This window comes from Pectinophora gossypiella, chromosome 3, assembly GCF_024362695.1.
Source record: "Pectinophora gossypiella chromosome 3, ilPecGoss1.1, whole genome shotgun sequence".
Classification (NCBI taxonomy): domain Eukaryota; kingdom Metazoa; phylum Arthropoda; class Insecta; order Lepidoptera; family Gelechiidae; genus Pectinophora; species Pectinophora gossypiella.
In genome coordinates this window covers 6,868,393-6,881,318 of record NC_065406.1, presented here as the reverse complement: position 1 = coordinate 6,881,318, position 12,926 = coordinate 6,868,393, and the positions used below count along the sequence as shown (strand labels likewise).

The window sequence follows — 12,926 nt, the reverse complement described above, 5'->3', positions numbered from 1 at the left end:
CAAAACCACTAAGAGCGATGGAGCATTCCCTCGTCGAGAATTCTGCACGTCACGTCGATGTTATAGAGACAAATAGAATTTGGAAGTGGTTGGAATAGAAGCCTTTGCATGAGGGTTTTATGAGTATATTACTCCTTAAATTAGGCCAATGAAATAATGAAGTAGGTACTCTAAATTGGTGCCCAGTTATTTGGGAACTTATATTTTTATTAGGTGCATAAAATTACAGATGATTTTTATTTGTAGGGAACTTTATAAGTTTCAAAGACATTATGAGTTCAAAAAACGTATAATTGAAAAGTTTATATAACAGCATTCATATGAAAATAAATATGTTTAATATAGGTACTTAGTTTGTAAGAAATCTTGATTTTAAAAGCCCAAAGAGACTATTTAACAGTGATAAAATCTTAAGAGTAACAAATCATTGTAACATAAGGTACTACCTACAACATACAAAAAAGGAAAATGAAACTAACAAATAGTGTTTATAAGAGCTAGTGTAATATAATCTCTGTGCAATAAAGTTTACATTTATTGTGTTCCATAATACAATAAAATATGAAAAATATTATCTTATCAAAATATCATGACAACATCAGTAAAATTGCAGAAATAACTGGCAAAGTGATAAATACTGTGTAAAAACATTTTTGATCTAGTTTCACATTATCTAGTGGTTTTAAAAATCAAAACATTTTTTTCTTCATGGCTGTGTACCTCTCCGTGTACTCGTTGTACCCTTCCAGTGACGCCAGCTGCTTTGATTCAAACAAATTGCCATCCAAGTTGATGGTATGTATTTTAGAATCTCTAAGCAAACTCGGCTTTATTGCATCCAAACTCAAACAGTTCTCTTCTAATCTCAATATTTTTAACTTTGGTGCTTCATGCAAGTCTTCGGAAATTACAGATATTTCATTTTGACTTAAATTCAATTCAGCTGCATAAAAATTGGACATACCAAAAGGTATTTCAATTATCTTATTATTGGACAGTTCCACCACTTCCAAGTTGGTAAGGCCCAGTAGTTGAGTGGGAAACTGTTTCAGTCTATTATTATTTAAGTAAACTTGCTTCAGGTTATTTAGGTTGGAAAATGATTGAGGCAATGATGAAATTAGATTATTGGAAACATTCAACATTTCCAGCTTCCTCAAGTTCATAATGGCTTCAGGTAACACCTCTATCTTATTTGTATCTAAATTTAATTGTTTTAAAAGTTTAAATCTACTCAATTCTTCAGGTAAACATGATATTTTATTCTTGGATAAATCCAAGTTTCTTAATATCTCACACAAATTGTATACCTCTACTGGAATCTCTTTTAACTTATGGTCGGACAATTGTAAGACTCCAGTTTTTGATGCTGTGTCGTAGTGCTGTTTGAGCCCCGAGTTACCCATTTCTCACAAATTCACTGAGATCCAAATCTATGCAATGCAATATGGTTACTTTAAAGACTTGTCTTATCACTATCGGGTAAACAATCACAAACGATTGTTGTTGTAATCAAAATATACATATGTTATTGATCAAAATTTGTCGCAAAGAAACTTTAACTTATCTCTTTCCTTAGCAAAACGTAATTTGTTTTGATATTTTTTTGGTTTTATTATTTATTTATTAGTATATGTCAAAGTCAAATTTTAATCAAATTAGTGTTGCCAAAAAATAAAATGGGTAACAAATATAACAAAAAAGTCTATGAACAACGAATCAAAAAGATGAATCAAGAGATGAATAGAATGAATGACATTAAATTTGTTCGCATTGGCACAGATCCTTATCCAATCTGAGTCCGAGAATGACGGACGGATAATGAAATTACATAGAGATATCGGATGTAGTATGTAAACTACCATCACATAATTGATCAGGGGCGTTAAAAAAGTAATTTTTTTTCGATTGATTGCTTTGATATGGCCTTTTTTATCCCCCAGTACTACAAATAGTACCTTGCAAATAGTTTTATGACCAATGAGGGTCTTTCCATGCTACGTTCCTCAAAAACAATATAGAGGTAGATGGCGCTGTACAGTTTTTTCCTACGTCCAACCTTCTAATTTCATGGATAACAGATATAATAAAGGTAATATCAAGCAACAATTATTTTTATATATACTTCTGCCATTAGATTGTGTTTTAGAATATTATGTACCCGAGTAATTATCACGTTAAGCTGTACAACGCCATCTATATTGTTTTTGGTGAGCGTAGCCTAGAAAGTACCTACGTCATTTGACAGACGCGGATGGGATGAGAATCGGAGTAATGGGAAAACGCCCTAATGCGAAAGATGATCATACCAAGAAAATGCTGTATTGCTGCGTTAACGTCAAAGGACTGAACTATCTGTGCTAATACAAAAAAGAGACTGTGGAAGATATAACCTCGTATTTTTTTCAAGTCGGTTAAAAAGTTGCTCTTGCAACCAACTGGCAACAATATAAAAAAAAAAGAAAAAAAAATGGCACCAAATGTTGCCAATTACTAAAACATTAAAAATTTAAAAAAGGGTATTCGTTTTATCTGCCATGAATTCCTGCCCAAGTCAATTTGTACATAAGAGTAATCTTTTCTTTACAAACACAGCAAATAATAATATAAAAAAAGTTTATTTAGATAAAAGATTAATAAACGCGTTGAAATGTTTTAATGAGGGACTTTCCGGGCTATGTTCCCCAAAAATAAGATACATAGCGTTGTACAGATTTAACGTGATACTCGTAATTACGTATTTTTCCATTACTTGGGGTACAAATACAAAGTCCCACATTAACATTCGATTGCGTTCGTGTCGATGTCGCCACTTTACACTTGTGAAACAAATCACAATGCTATAGGTTATTGAAACCACGCCAAATAATCCGAAGAAAAATGATCTAAAAACTGGTAACACTGTTGTATCCTCCCTCCTTGCTTCTCCCCCTCCTCCCGCCCGTCCCTCCTTTGAGTCCCGGACCGACCCAACCGAACCGAATAGGATTGAAATCGTTTAGTATTCGTATAAATTTACAGATTTATCTATTTTTAATGAGAATTTAGTATTAAGTCAATAATGTTAATAAAAAGAAACGGTTGTAAGTTTCGTTAGAAATTTCCAGATGGATTCTGGAGTTTTGTGTGATAGATTTTGTCATCTTACCGCGGGAAAACTCCGAAACGTTTTACTATAATGGCCGCATTAGCGCCAATGCTTTTCATGTTTGTTCTTCGAGAATGAGAATCTGAAATACGTTTTATAACTATCTTTGAGTGAAACCATTACTTTGAAATGGACATTAACACTGGTGAGTATTAGATAACAACAAAAATACCTTAAATTTTATAAATTCTCTAAGTATTGCTTCCATTCGAATGAAGATAAGCTTTCTTTACATTTCATGCATTGTTCCATAATTTAACTGCTAAGTTTAGTTCATTCCATCACGTATGTTCCTACTATTCATTCAGAAAATGCATCTGGAATCTTTAAAATCGTCCTACACTCATCCTACAGCATACACACCTAAAGCATCGTAAAATTTTGCTATACCCAAGACATGGTGGGACTTAGTGGAGTTCTTTATTTTTATATATATATATTAAGACTTTACTCACCATTGTCTTTAATATCATATATTATATTCTGAGTAAATAATGCGTGAAAAAGACAAATATTTGAGTCTATATCAAAAAACCAAAATGTAACCACCATTAGCATTACACACCTCAGTTTTGTAAAACATATTTCTGTCATTAGATTCTTGATTCGTCCTGTAGTATTTTCAATATTACATGTGTGCAGCTTCGAAAAATATTTTCTGATTCACATTCACAAACAGTGACATGGTAAAACATATGACATTCCTAGTAAAGAGGATGTAAGTCACATACTGTGACCTCCAAAAAGTTGTATTATGTGTATCATTGACAACTGTTTTCTATTGTGCCACTATCCTATCAGCATAGAAAAGTTATGTTGCAATGCTTGCAAGTTATCTGGAAAACTAGTTAAAATCTAGTCAAGGCCCATAAAAGACCAGCTCAAAAATGAGGTTACTTCTTATATGAAAAAGTGTTTCTTTATTTTTAGAATAAATAAACTTTCATGCCATGGTAATCTGAAGATATAAAAAAGAATAAGGGTATCAAATTAAACTCATCAAACATTCATTCAATCAATTGCATTCCTCAATTCAATGTCTGTGGTAAAACAGTTATAAAAATTTAAGCGTTTGCCATATATTAGGTTTTTTTAAGTATCATCTAGGTATGTGTTTATAGAATTAATGTACTAATTATAACTCTTTTTATTTTGGCTTGCTTAATGGAATATTTAAAGTGAGTATCACTATACAAGTCCCATGAGACAAGAAATCACTAGCCAGAATGGTATGGATAATTTTATATTTTGAAATAATAATAATATCTTATACTCAGATATGGTATAAAAGAGAAATCTGCATTATGAAATGGATTGTCTGAATAAGTTATCTAAAAAGAATAACAATAACTTTATAGTTACTTATTACAATGTATTTACAATGGCGATAAGGTATTCAATATGCTGTATAGGCAGTTACTATACATAACTACTTTAATACTAGTATTGCTTCTGCTAATACAAGCATAATTTCTTATCTGCCTTAGACGGGTGGGGAGCTGGCATCAGTTTCAGATTTCTCCTTTACAGCCAGTTATTTTAACTAACATACTGTTGTAATAAACCATGCACCATCATTAGCTTGGTGAGATAAAAGTTACATCAAAGTAAATCTTCAACTGTAAGTGGTTTTATCCTCATAGATAATAATAACATTCATTACTCAGCCTTGCATTTGGTTGACGTTTTTTACTGTAACACTTTTATTTTGTAAACATTAAGCTGACTTAACCTAGTGTATTTATAATCTACGAGCCAATACTAATCATATAATTTTATTGAGTTTACCTAACATTTTATTACATAAAAACTGTTTCTTCCAAAGAGGTATCAACACAATTATCACTGATCGACGTCCTACTGAGTGACCTTGACAAGACGATCACGCCATGCACTAACAAAAAGAATGAGAAGAAAGAAGAAGAAACACAGGATGCAATGCCAGACTCCACAACCAACACCGAGAAAAGTAATGCCAACCCGTTCCACTGTGGCGATGATGTGCTCGTTCCTAACAAAGATGGACGGTATTATTTAGGTAAGATTTATGTTTTGCTAATTTGGTGGAACATATATTGTCTTATCCTAAAGTATAACCATTTTATTTTATTTTGTCAATCAAGACTTATATTAGTGTAAGTGGCATATTTTCTTGTTTCTATTTCTATATCTTGTTATGTTTTAAGATTCCTTTATCTAATATTCAAAACATAAATCACTGCTCATGAACTGTTTCTGTGTTTTCATGAACTGTTCCAGTTTAAATTACAAGGAATTATAACAGGTTTCTTTCAAATCAATATTATTATATCAAAATTTTTGAAATTGTGGTACCTATATATTGTTTACTAATTAACTTGACTTCAAACTTACCTTTTTATAGGACATAAAATATTCCAATAGCATATCATTTACGTCTACTTGCTGTTACTCATTAATTCAACAGGAACAATAGTAGAGCTAAGCACAAGCAATGACAACGACTCGTGCGAGGTGGGCGCGGGCGTGGCGCGCTGCCTGGTCAAGTTCGGGGATGGCACGCACTCGTGGGCGGCAGTGTCCGCGCTGAAGCTGCTGAGCGCGCCGCCGGCTGACGATGGCCGCATTATGTGTGTGGTGTGCAAGCGGCGCGAGGGGCCCCCGCCGGCCGCCGGGCCCGCCACCAACGCCATTATCGCCTGCGACATGTGCGGACGTGGGTACCACGCCAAATGCCACTCGCCGCCCGTCGATGCGTGGATTAATGGTACTATTTCAATGAATAATAAAAATCACTATCAAATGATACTCTCCTCGTAATATATGACCCTGACGACACAATTTTTATAGAGGGGGTTAATTGGCTCACGACACTTCAGGCCCTCAATATCGACCCCACCGCCATGGTCGACGTTTACCCTTTTTCAGTGCTTCGCAAATATAATCCACATCGACGACGCCTTATGACAAGGCTCTCGCCCACCTGGGCGTCCTCGGGCTTGTCGTCCTAAATTTTGAACCGGGTGAAAGCCCACAACGCTTGTCCTTCCACCTATTTTGGAGCTCTAAAACTGAAAACATCAGATTCTCTGAATGTGTCTGGAGCAGTGACTGGTTTATCTGACGTGCATATACTCTCCCAAGGTGCGTCATGGCACTGCAAGCGATGCGTGGACCAAAGGTACCGGGTGGCGGCGGCGGAGAACCGAGCGTCGAAGCGATCTGACCTCTTCCGGTTTAAGGGCGGCCAACAGCGGCGGCAGCAGGAATTAACTCCGCCTTGTGATGTACGTATCTTAAACAGCTTCGGCAGCTACGCTCCAGTAGCGCGCGCACTAAAGACCATTAATACTATCTCCGTACTCCATACTAACTTCGATCTATTTACGTGTTTGTTAACGAAATTCACAGATTTAGTTGAAAAACTCTTAAGTTTATAATATTTAAGTAAAATTGCATCTATGTATATATGTGTGACGTATTCATTAGGTTAGGTTTTATCTTTAAGATTTTTTATTTAGCAGAAAGTTTAGAGTAAAACTAGCTAACTAGGTATATTCCTTGCAGTATATTTAGAGCTCTCATAAGTCAGCCATAATAGGCACGTTTTTCTGTATTCACATTTCATGTTTAATTTTTGAAGATGATTATAATTTGTATACGAAGTATTGTGTAAATATTTGTTGTCATTTAGCTCATTGACAATACCAAACAATTAGATAAGCAATAAGGCAAAGTGATAAAAACAACAAAATAATGTGTTTTCTTACAGACTGCATCGACGACCTCATCAACCGCATCAGAAGCAGGCAAAGATCAGAATGAAACTCATTGTTATTGCGGAGAAAAGAGTGATTGGTTAGCACAGGTAACAGGCTCTTCTTTTACTATCTTAACTACAATTTAAAAAATCCCTTCTAGTGGCCACTAGCTCTTGAAAAAATATTATTAAAGTTACACTAGTTTTACGTAGTATAGGTATGACTTAAAAACAGATTTTTAATCTTGCTTTATATCAATGTCATGACATGTCTAGTACTTCCAAATACCCTAACTAAACACCAAAGACCCGTTGACTGCAATAGAGATAAAAAAAAACTATTGTTCGCATTTCAATGATTATATGTTTTACACAAAGGACAGTGCTAAAAAAACCCAAAATGTAATGTTAATATAACAACCTAAAAATTGTGTTATATAGTCAGTGTAAGTAACACTGATTGAATCCATGGGGATTGGGGATTAGAAGTTATGTAACGAAACATTTTGAGCATTGTGCTATTCAATACTGTTTGGAAATTAATTCAATTCATCTTTCAGATGTTACTTTGCTGTCGATGTAACCGCTGGTTTCACCAAAGATGCGTTTCCAGTTTACAGTATCCGTTGTACGCCGGCGATAAGTAAGTTCCAAAGTTGTCTAAATATACTTACATTCGTTTATATACGATCATATACGATTTTTCAATATTTCATGCATTGGTATATATGCGGGTGGACAGAAGTGAAACGACCGTTGGGTCGATTTACACTGACATATATTATAAAGAAAGAGCGCGGGTCATGTTAATTTAGCCACACGCACGCACACAAGCAGGTACATACACACTTCACATACATAAATGTTACTTTAGAACATAATTAAAATGTACCTGCAAAATCATTTCACTACAAGCATAATGAACTATGATATACTTTTGGCAGCTGAACAACCACCCTGACACAAAGTTTACACATGCATTGGTACATGACACCACACATTTATACAACAGAAAATCATACTTGTAGTATATCAATGACAAGTCACTTCAAAAAAGGCACAATGCAATTTTTTTCATGACAAAGAATGTATCCTTCTGTTGAAGGATATATAACAAACATAACATCATAAGCTCACGACTATATCCTGATACTCAGAGGTACATTTATCGCAAGATACACTAAATACCCACACCTCACTGTGCTTTCAGTTAGACCACGGTATCCTATGGATTGATTGTATCCTCCAGATTGTACATATTCGCTTGCGCGCGGTGCAACGGCGGCGAGGAGTATCTACGGCGGCTGGAGCTGTGCTGGCTCGACCTAGCGCACCTGGCGCTCTATAATCTGACGGCCTACAACGCGCCCAACTACTTCGACCTTGACACCGTCATCATGCCCTACATAATGGATAACTGGCACGCTCTACAGTTGCCCGAGAAGGTAGGCGCTTACTTTGTTTGCAGACGTCATCAAAACAGAAATCAGATTTTCTGAATCTGATTTTTAGATAGAGCGACGTCCAGTTAAATTAAAAAAAATATTATAGTACTACTAGTCCGTACATTATTCAGATATGACCTAAGTTTTAATGAACTTAAAATAAATAAGAAAATGTTGCCGATTCTGGCAGGCAAACTTAATTTATTTTGACTGTTCTAAAAGCAAATGAAATTCCATTGTCTCTGCTTACCCCGGTGGGAAATAGGCGTGAGTTTATATATATGTTTATGTTATAAAACCACTCCTCTTTCTTGCACTCATTACTCGTAAGTGAAGGAGACTATTTAGATCTGTTAGACAAAATAAAATTCAAACTAATATCTTGCTTGTGTTTACAACAGTTACACTAAACTGTTCATACAATGATAGATGTGGCGGACACCGGTGAACGAGCGTCGAGAGAAAATCCTGACAGCGCTGACGTCGTCAAGAAAGCGGTTCAAGTGTGGTAGGGAGATGAAGAAGCGAGCCACTATCTGGGGGCTCCGGTTCCGTAGGCCGCCGCCGCCGCCCGCACAGCTAGCTGCCCTAGAGCAGGTCAGTAAGCGCGCTATTATCGTCATCAGAAATTGTCTGGCTTCTATGCGGGTTTGGGAGCGAATATAAATATTGAACGCGTTTAGCTTATCTTACCATACGGTTTCAACCCAGAGCTCCTATCCTGCTGTGCATTACGGTCTGAAATCGTGATTAAAGTTCCCTTCCCTTTTGTATATTTTCAAATCTGAGTAGTCTATTGTCTTGATTTCGTTTTCTTTCTACTGTTTATGTCGATATCTATTACATATTATTACATCAATAACAATCAATTCTGCTGTGTTTTGTCATCAGATAAAGAAGGGAGAGCCTCTAACGGATGAGTTAGTGCGGGAGTATTCGTCTCGGCTCCGGTTCCTGCCGCGAGCACCCTCGCCGCCCGCGGTGTCCACAGTCGATGACAGGTAGGTGACAAACACGAGAAATTTGTCTCTAGCTGCGTGTTCAAGACCGGTATCGGAGCTAACGAAAGGTCAGAATTTCTTGCTTTGTTAAACGACTGAGTTCATCAAATCTGCTAATTCGCGCAACTCATAGTAATTCGAAAATGACCACGTACCATTCAACCGCTCCATTCCAATACAGTGAACGCGTAGCTTTAGACCTATATTTGCTTTTACACTCGCATTCTAGGATTCCAGTGATCTAAGATTACTAGATGTACTGTATAATAATTAGGCGATATCCTCTGTACTTGTTTACTGTTAAAACATAATAGTTGTCTTTTTGTTACAGTTTACAGCCTTCCAGTAGTAACAACGATAAAAGTTCCTATAAAAATCATAATCAGCGTATGATAGTACCCGTCGACGGGCACTGGTTGAATCTGATGATGGGAAAAAGGTTTCACGAAAACTTGAACTCGAATTCTAATTCAGAAAACGACTCCACTAGTTCCTATGAATCAATAAAGCCTACCGAAACAGACGAGCGGCCAGCGACCACCATTTGTACTTCCACTCCTCGAAAGTCTGATGCCAAAGATGATAATTTAGAAAAAGTTAAAGAAAAATCCGAAAGCAATGAAGTTAAATCCAGTTGTCAAACTCCTCCAGTGCCATCTCTAAAAACATCGCTAGTTTCCTGCTCTGTAAAATTAGATAAAATACCCAAAGATGAAATAGACGACGCAGACTTGAGCAAAAATAATTCTAGTAAGTTTAATATCAACTCGCATTCAACTAGAATAGCTACAATGAACTTAGAAATATCTAAGCTATCTACCAAGAATATCATCGAACATTCCAAAATCATGTCTCTGCAACATATGGACAGTTTGCCTCCGTACGGTACCAGCTTTAACCATGACATGGAATCTTCTGGCGACGAAACTTCCAGTCGTGGCACTTTAGACGCTATCATACCACCATTAAAAGACTTTCAGGGTAAAAACAACCCATTCTTAATGCAGAATAGTTATTCATCCAAAAAGCCATTGAAGTCGGCGATGAATGTTTATAATAAACAAAATGGAAAGCAGAATAACTTCCATTCAAGATATTCGTTGCCTGTGCAACTGAACCCGCTGATGGGCCCTCTCGTCCGACCTTTGAAAAGGAAACTTAGCGAAAAAGACATCGTTATAGGACCAAATGGAGAAGTAAAGCGTAGGAAATATAGAAGACCGAGAAAGTATTTACAAATGCAACAGGTAATCAAGACTTGTACCTTTTTTATTGACTTTGAACATTCGTTTCATGTAGCACATTCATTTATTATTGGTTAATTTAACTCATATTTATCTATTTTATTTCAGTTAAATAAATCGTGTCCACTGCCTGATGACAACAAAACCGTCCAGAATCAAAATGAGAACGGCGAAGTCACCCCGCAACCCGGACACAACGTGAAATTTCACGGTAGAAGACTGAGACAAAGACAAGAAAAGAATTACTACGAGAACGCGCGGCGGAACACGGCTAACAGCGCCAGTAATAATAGTGTGAAGAGCCTGCAATTGAGCCCGCATAAAACAAATGGCGGGAGTGTGGAAACGGACGCGGATCAGTTGTCCAAGTTGAAGTCACGCGTGCAGTCATACTTCCGCGACGGGCAGACATTCCGTGTACTCGCGCGCAGACTGGCGCCCGCCGCGTCACCAGCCTACCTCATTGAGTGGGACTCCGCAACCTAGTTCGCGCCAATACATGAATTTATTTAAATATACATGTTATTGATTGATGTAATAATATATTAAGTGCTTGTCTGTAGTCTAATTTAGTTACATGTACATTAAGATCAAGGAATGTGATATATTATTATTCCAACCGGATTCGTTGTTTCACTTAATAGCATTTGAACGAAATCACTCGCGTGTATGTTTCGAAAAACGGTATGGGCTGCACGGGTGCAAATGCGTGGGGCAGATATTCACACACGCAGTTGTCAACGGGCGCACGGAGCATGTTCGGCGAACTATCAACGAAATTTTTGACGAATGATTCCGAGTTGATATCAGAAATCAGAATCATTTTTATCAAGTTGAATTTCTCGTCGCAAACGACAAGGTCTTTGTCGTTAACTCTCGCCAAATTTCGCTCACCGTCAAGCTAGCAAGTGCAATAAAACATGGCTATAAATCCAGAACCGTGATGGTACTAATTTTTTTACAACAGGTACTATTTTTTTCAATAAGAGTACTAATTTTTGGTATGGTAAAATTATTTTTTCGTGCCCATTTTTTTTGAGGCCGCTAGCTTGACGCACACTTCCGAGGTTATCCCCAATTTGGTCATTGTACATCCTAGCACACCCCGGACACTTCATACAAACAACCTCGTTTTACACAGACACTACACGTTGACATTTTCAACACGCGCAACTGTGTGTGCGGCGTCAGTCACTGGTGGGGAGTGGAGAGTTGCTGTTCTATACGTAGTTATTATTCCTGATTCTATGCTTCTAGGTCTTCCTCTGCCAGCCCTACCACCAACCTTCGCTTTATATACTGCTTTCGTAATCCTATTATCCTTCTACGTGTCCAAACATTTTTAGTCACTATATCGTCTTTCACACCACATCTCTCTCTTATCACACTGCTCTATCACTCAATTTAACAACGCAGAATTTACGCAAAGACCTCATTTCTTCGGCATTAATCCTACTTTCATGCTTCTTTTGCCATACCCAACATTCACTACCTACTATTTCACCCTGGCTGTTAATACTTGTCCCTACAAGTATTGCATTGTGAACAGCCACCCTCGCATCTTGCGAGATGCATTAGCTACTAACAACTGCCTGCATTAACCCCATTCTCTGAATTACCCAATTTTACACTCCATTCTTATCTTCATCACATTTACCATCCCTTGTAAACATAGTACATATAAACAAAAATCCATTCAATTCTTCAACCTTTTGATTCCCATCGCAATTCTACATTCAGACATTCTCTTCTCTTTCCATCACCAAAACTTTCGTTTTATTAGCATTCACTCTCATACCTTTCTTTTATAATTTTCATATACCACCACGACGGAAAATTCCACTTGATTTAACATGGTCTGAATCATCCCCCTCAGTATTTGTTACGATGTCACTAACACCCTGTACAATTACGGAAATTTTCGTTGTATGGAAGAGCATTTTTTAACAAGATTGTGTGTGACTTTAAAAGGTCTCTATGGCTGAAATTTGTACTAATAGAGGAAAATATCGTGAATTTTGCGACAGTAAATTCCACTCCATATTAACTCTGAATTATGGCCTAAATCATCCCTCAAAGTTTTCGTCACGGTGTCACTGACACTCTGTATACGACCTACATCTCCGTAATTGAACGTTATTCGAAAAATAAGAACAATAAATGTACTTACCACATTTATTTATATTTCACTTTGTTTCTGTTTTCTGTATTTTCTATGTGCAATAAAGTACTTATTGTTATATTGTACTTGTTATTATATTGCGTTTACACTATTCCGATTACAAAAGAGCATATTTCAATAATAGCTTAACATATTGCTAAAATGTTGCATTAGATACTGAACACATT

The 12,926-nt window shown here is 36.7% G+C and overlaps 2 protein-coding genes across 5 annotated transcripts; one reads left to right on the top strand and one right to left on the bottom strand.

The window, feature by feature from the left end:
* Window positions 1-270: 270 nt before the first annotated feature.
* On the bottom strand, window positions 271-1,672 carry LOC126381776 (leucine-rich repeat-containing protein 57). The gene has a single exon (XM_050031253.1). The coding sequence runs from the start codon at window positions 1,404-1,406 to the stop codon at window positions 690-692; it is 717 nt and encodes a 238-aa protein (XP_049887210.1). The 5' UTR covers window positions 1,407-1,672; the 3' UTR covers window positions 271-689.
* Window positions 1,673-2,933: 1,261 nt separating this feature from the next.
* On the top strand, window positions 2,934-11,201 carry LOC126381755 (metal-response element-binding transcription factor 2). Of its 4 annotated transcripts, XM_050031222.1 has the most exons (12): window positions 2,934-3,293; window positions 4,328-4,377; window positions 4,974-5,186; window positions 5,595-5,894; window positions 6,272-6,414; window positions 6,900-6,995; window positions 7,448-7,530; window positions 8,137-8,332; window positions 8,762-8,929; window positions 9,224-9,333; window positions 9,665-10,580; window positions 10,686-11,201. In XM_050031222.1, exons 2-12 carry the CDS (start codon window positions 4,350-4,352, stop codon window positions 11,061-11,063), a joined length of 2,631 nt encoding a protein of 876 aa, XP_049887179.1. In that variant the 5' UTR covers window positions 2,934-3,293; window positions 4,328-4,349; the 3' UTR covers window positions 11,064-11,201. The 4 variants fall into 4 exon arrangements, with proteins under 4 accessions (XP_049887179.1, XP_049887180.1, XP_049887181.1 ...); XM_050031223.1 differs by lacking the exon at window positions 4,328-4,377 and having other exon boundaries at window positions 2,935-3,293; XM_050031224.1 differs by lacking the exon at window positions 2,934-3,293 and having other exon boundaries at window positions 4,360-4,377; window positions 4,976-5,186.
* The last annotated feature ends 1,725 nt before the right edge of the window (window positions 11,202-12,926 follow it).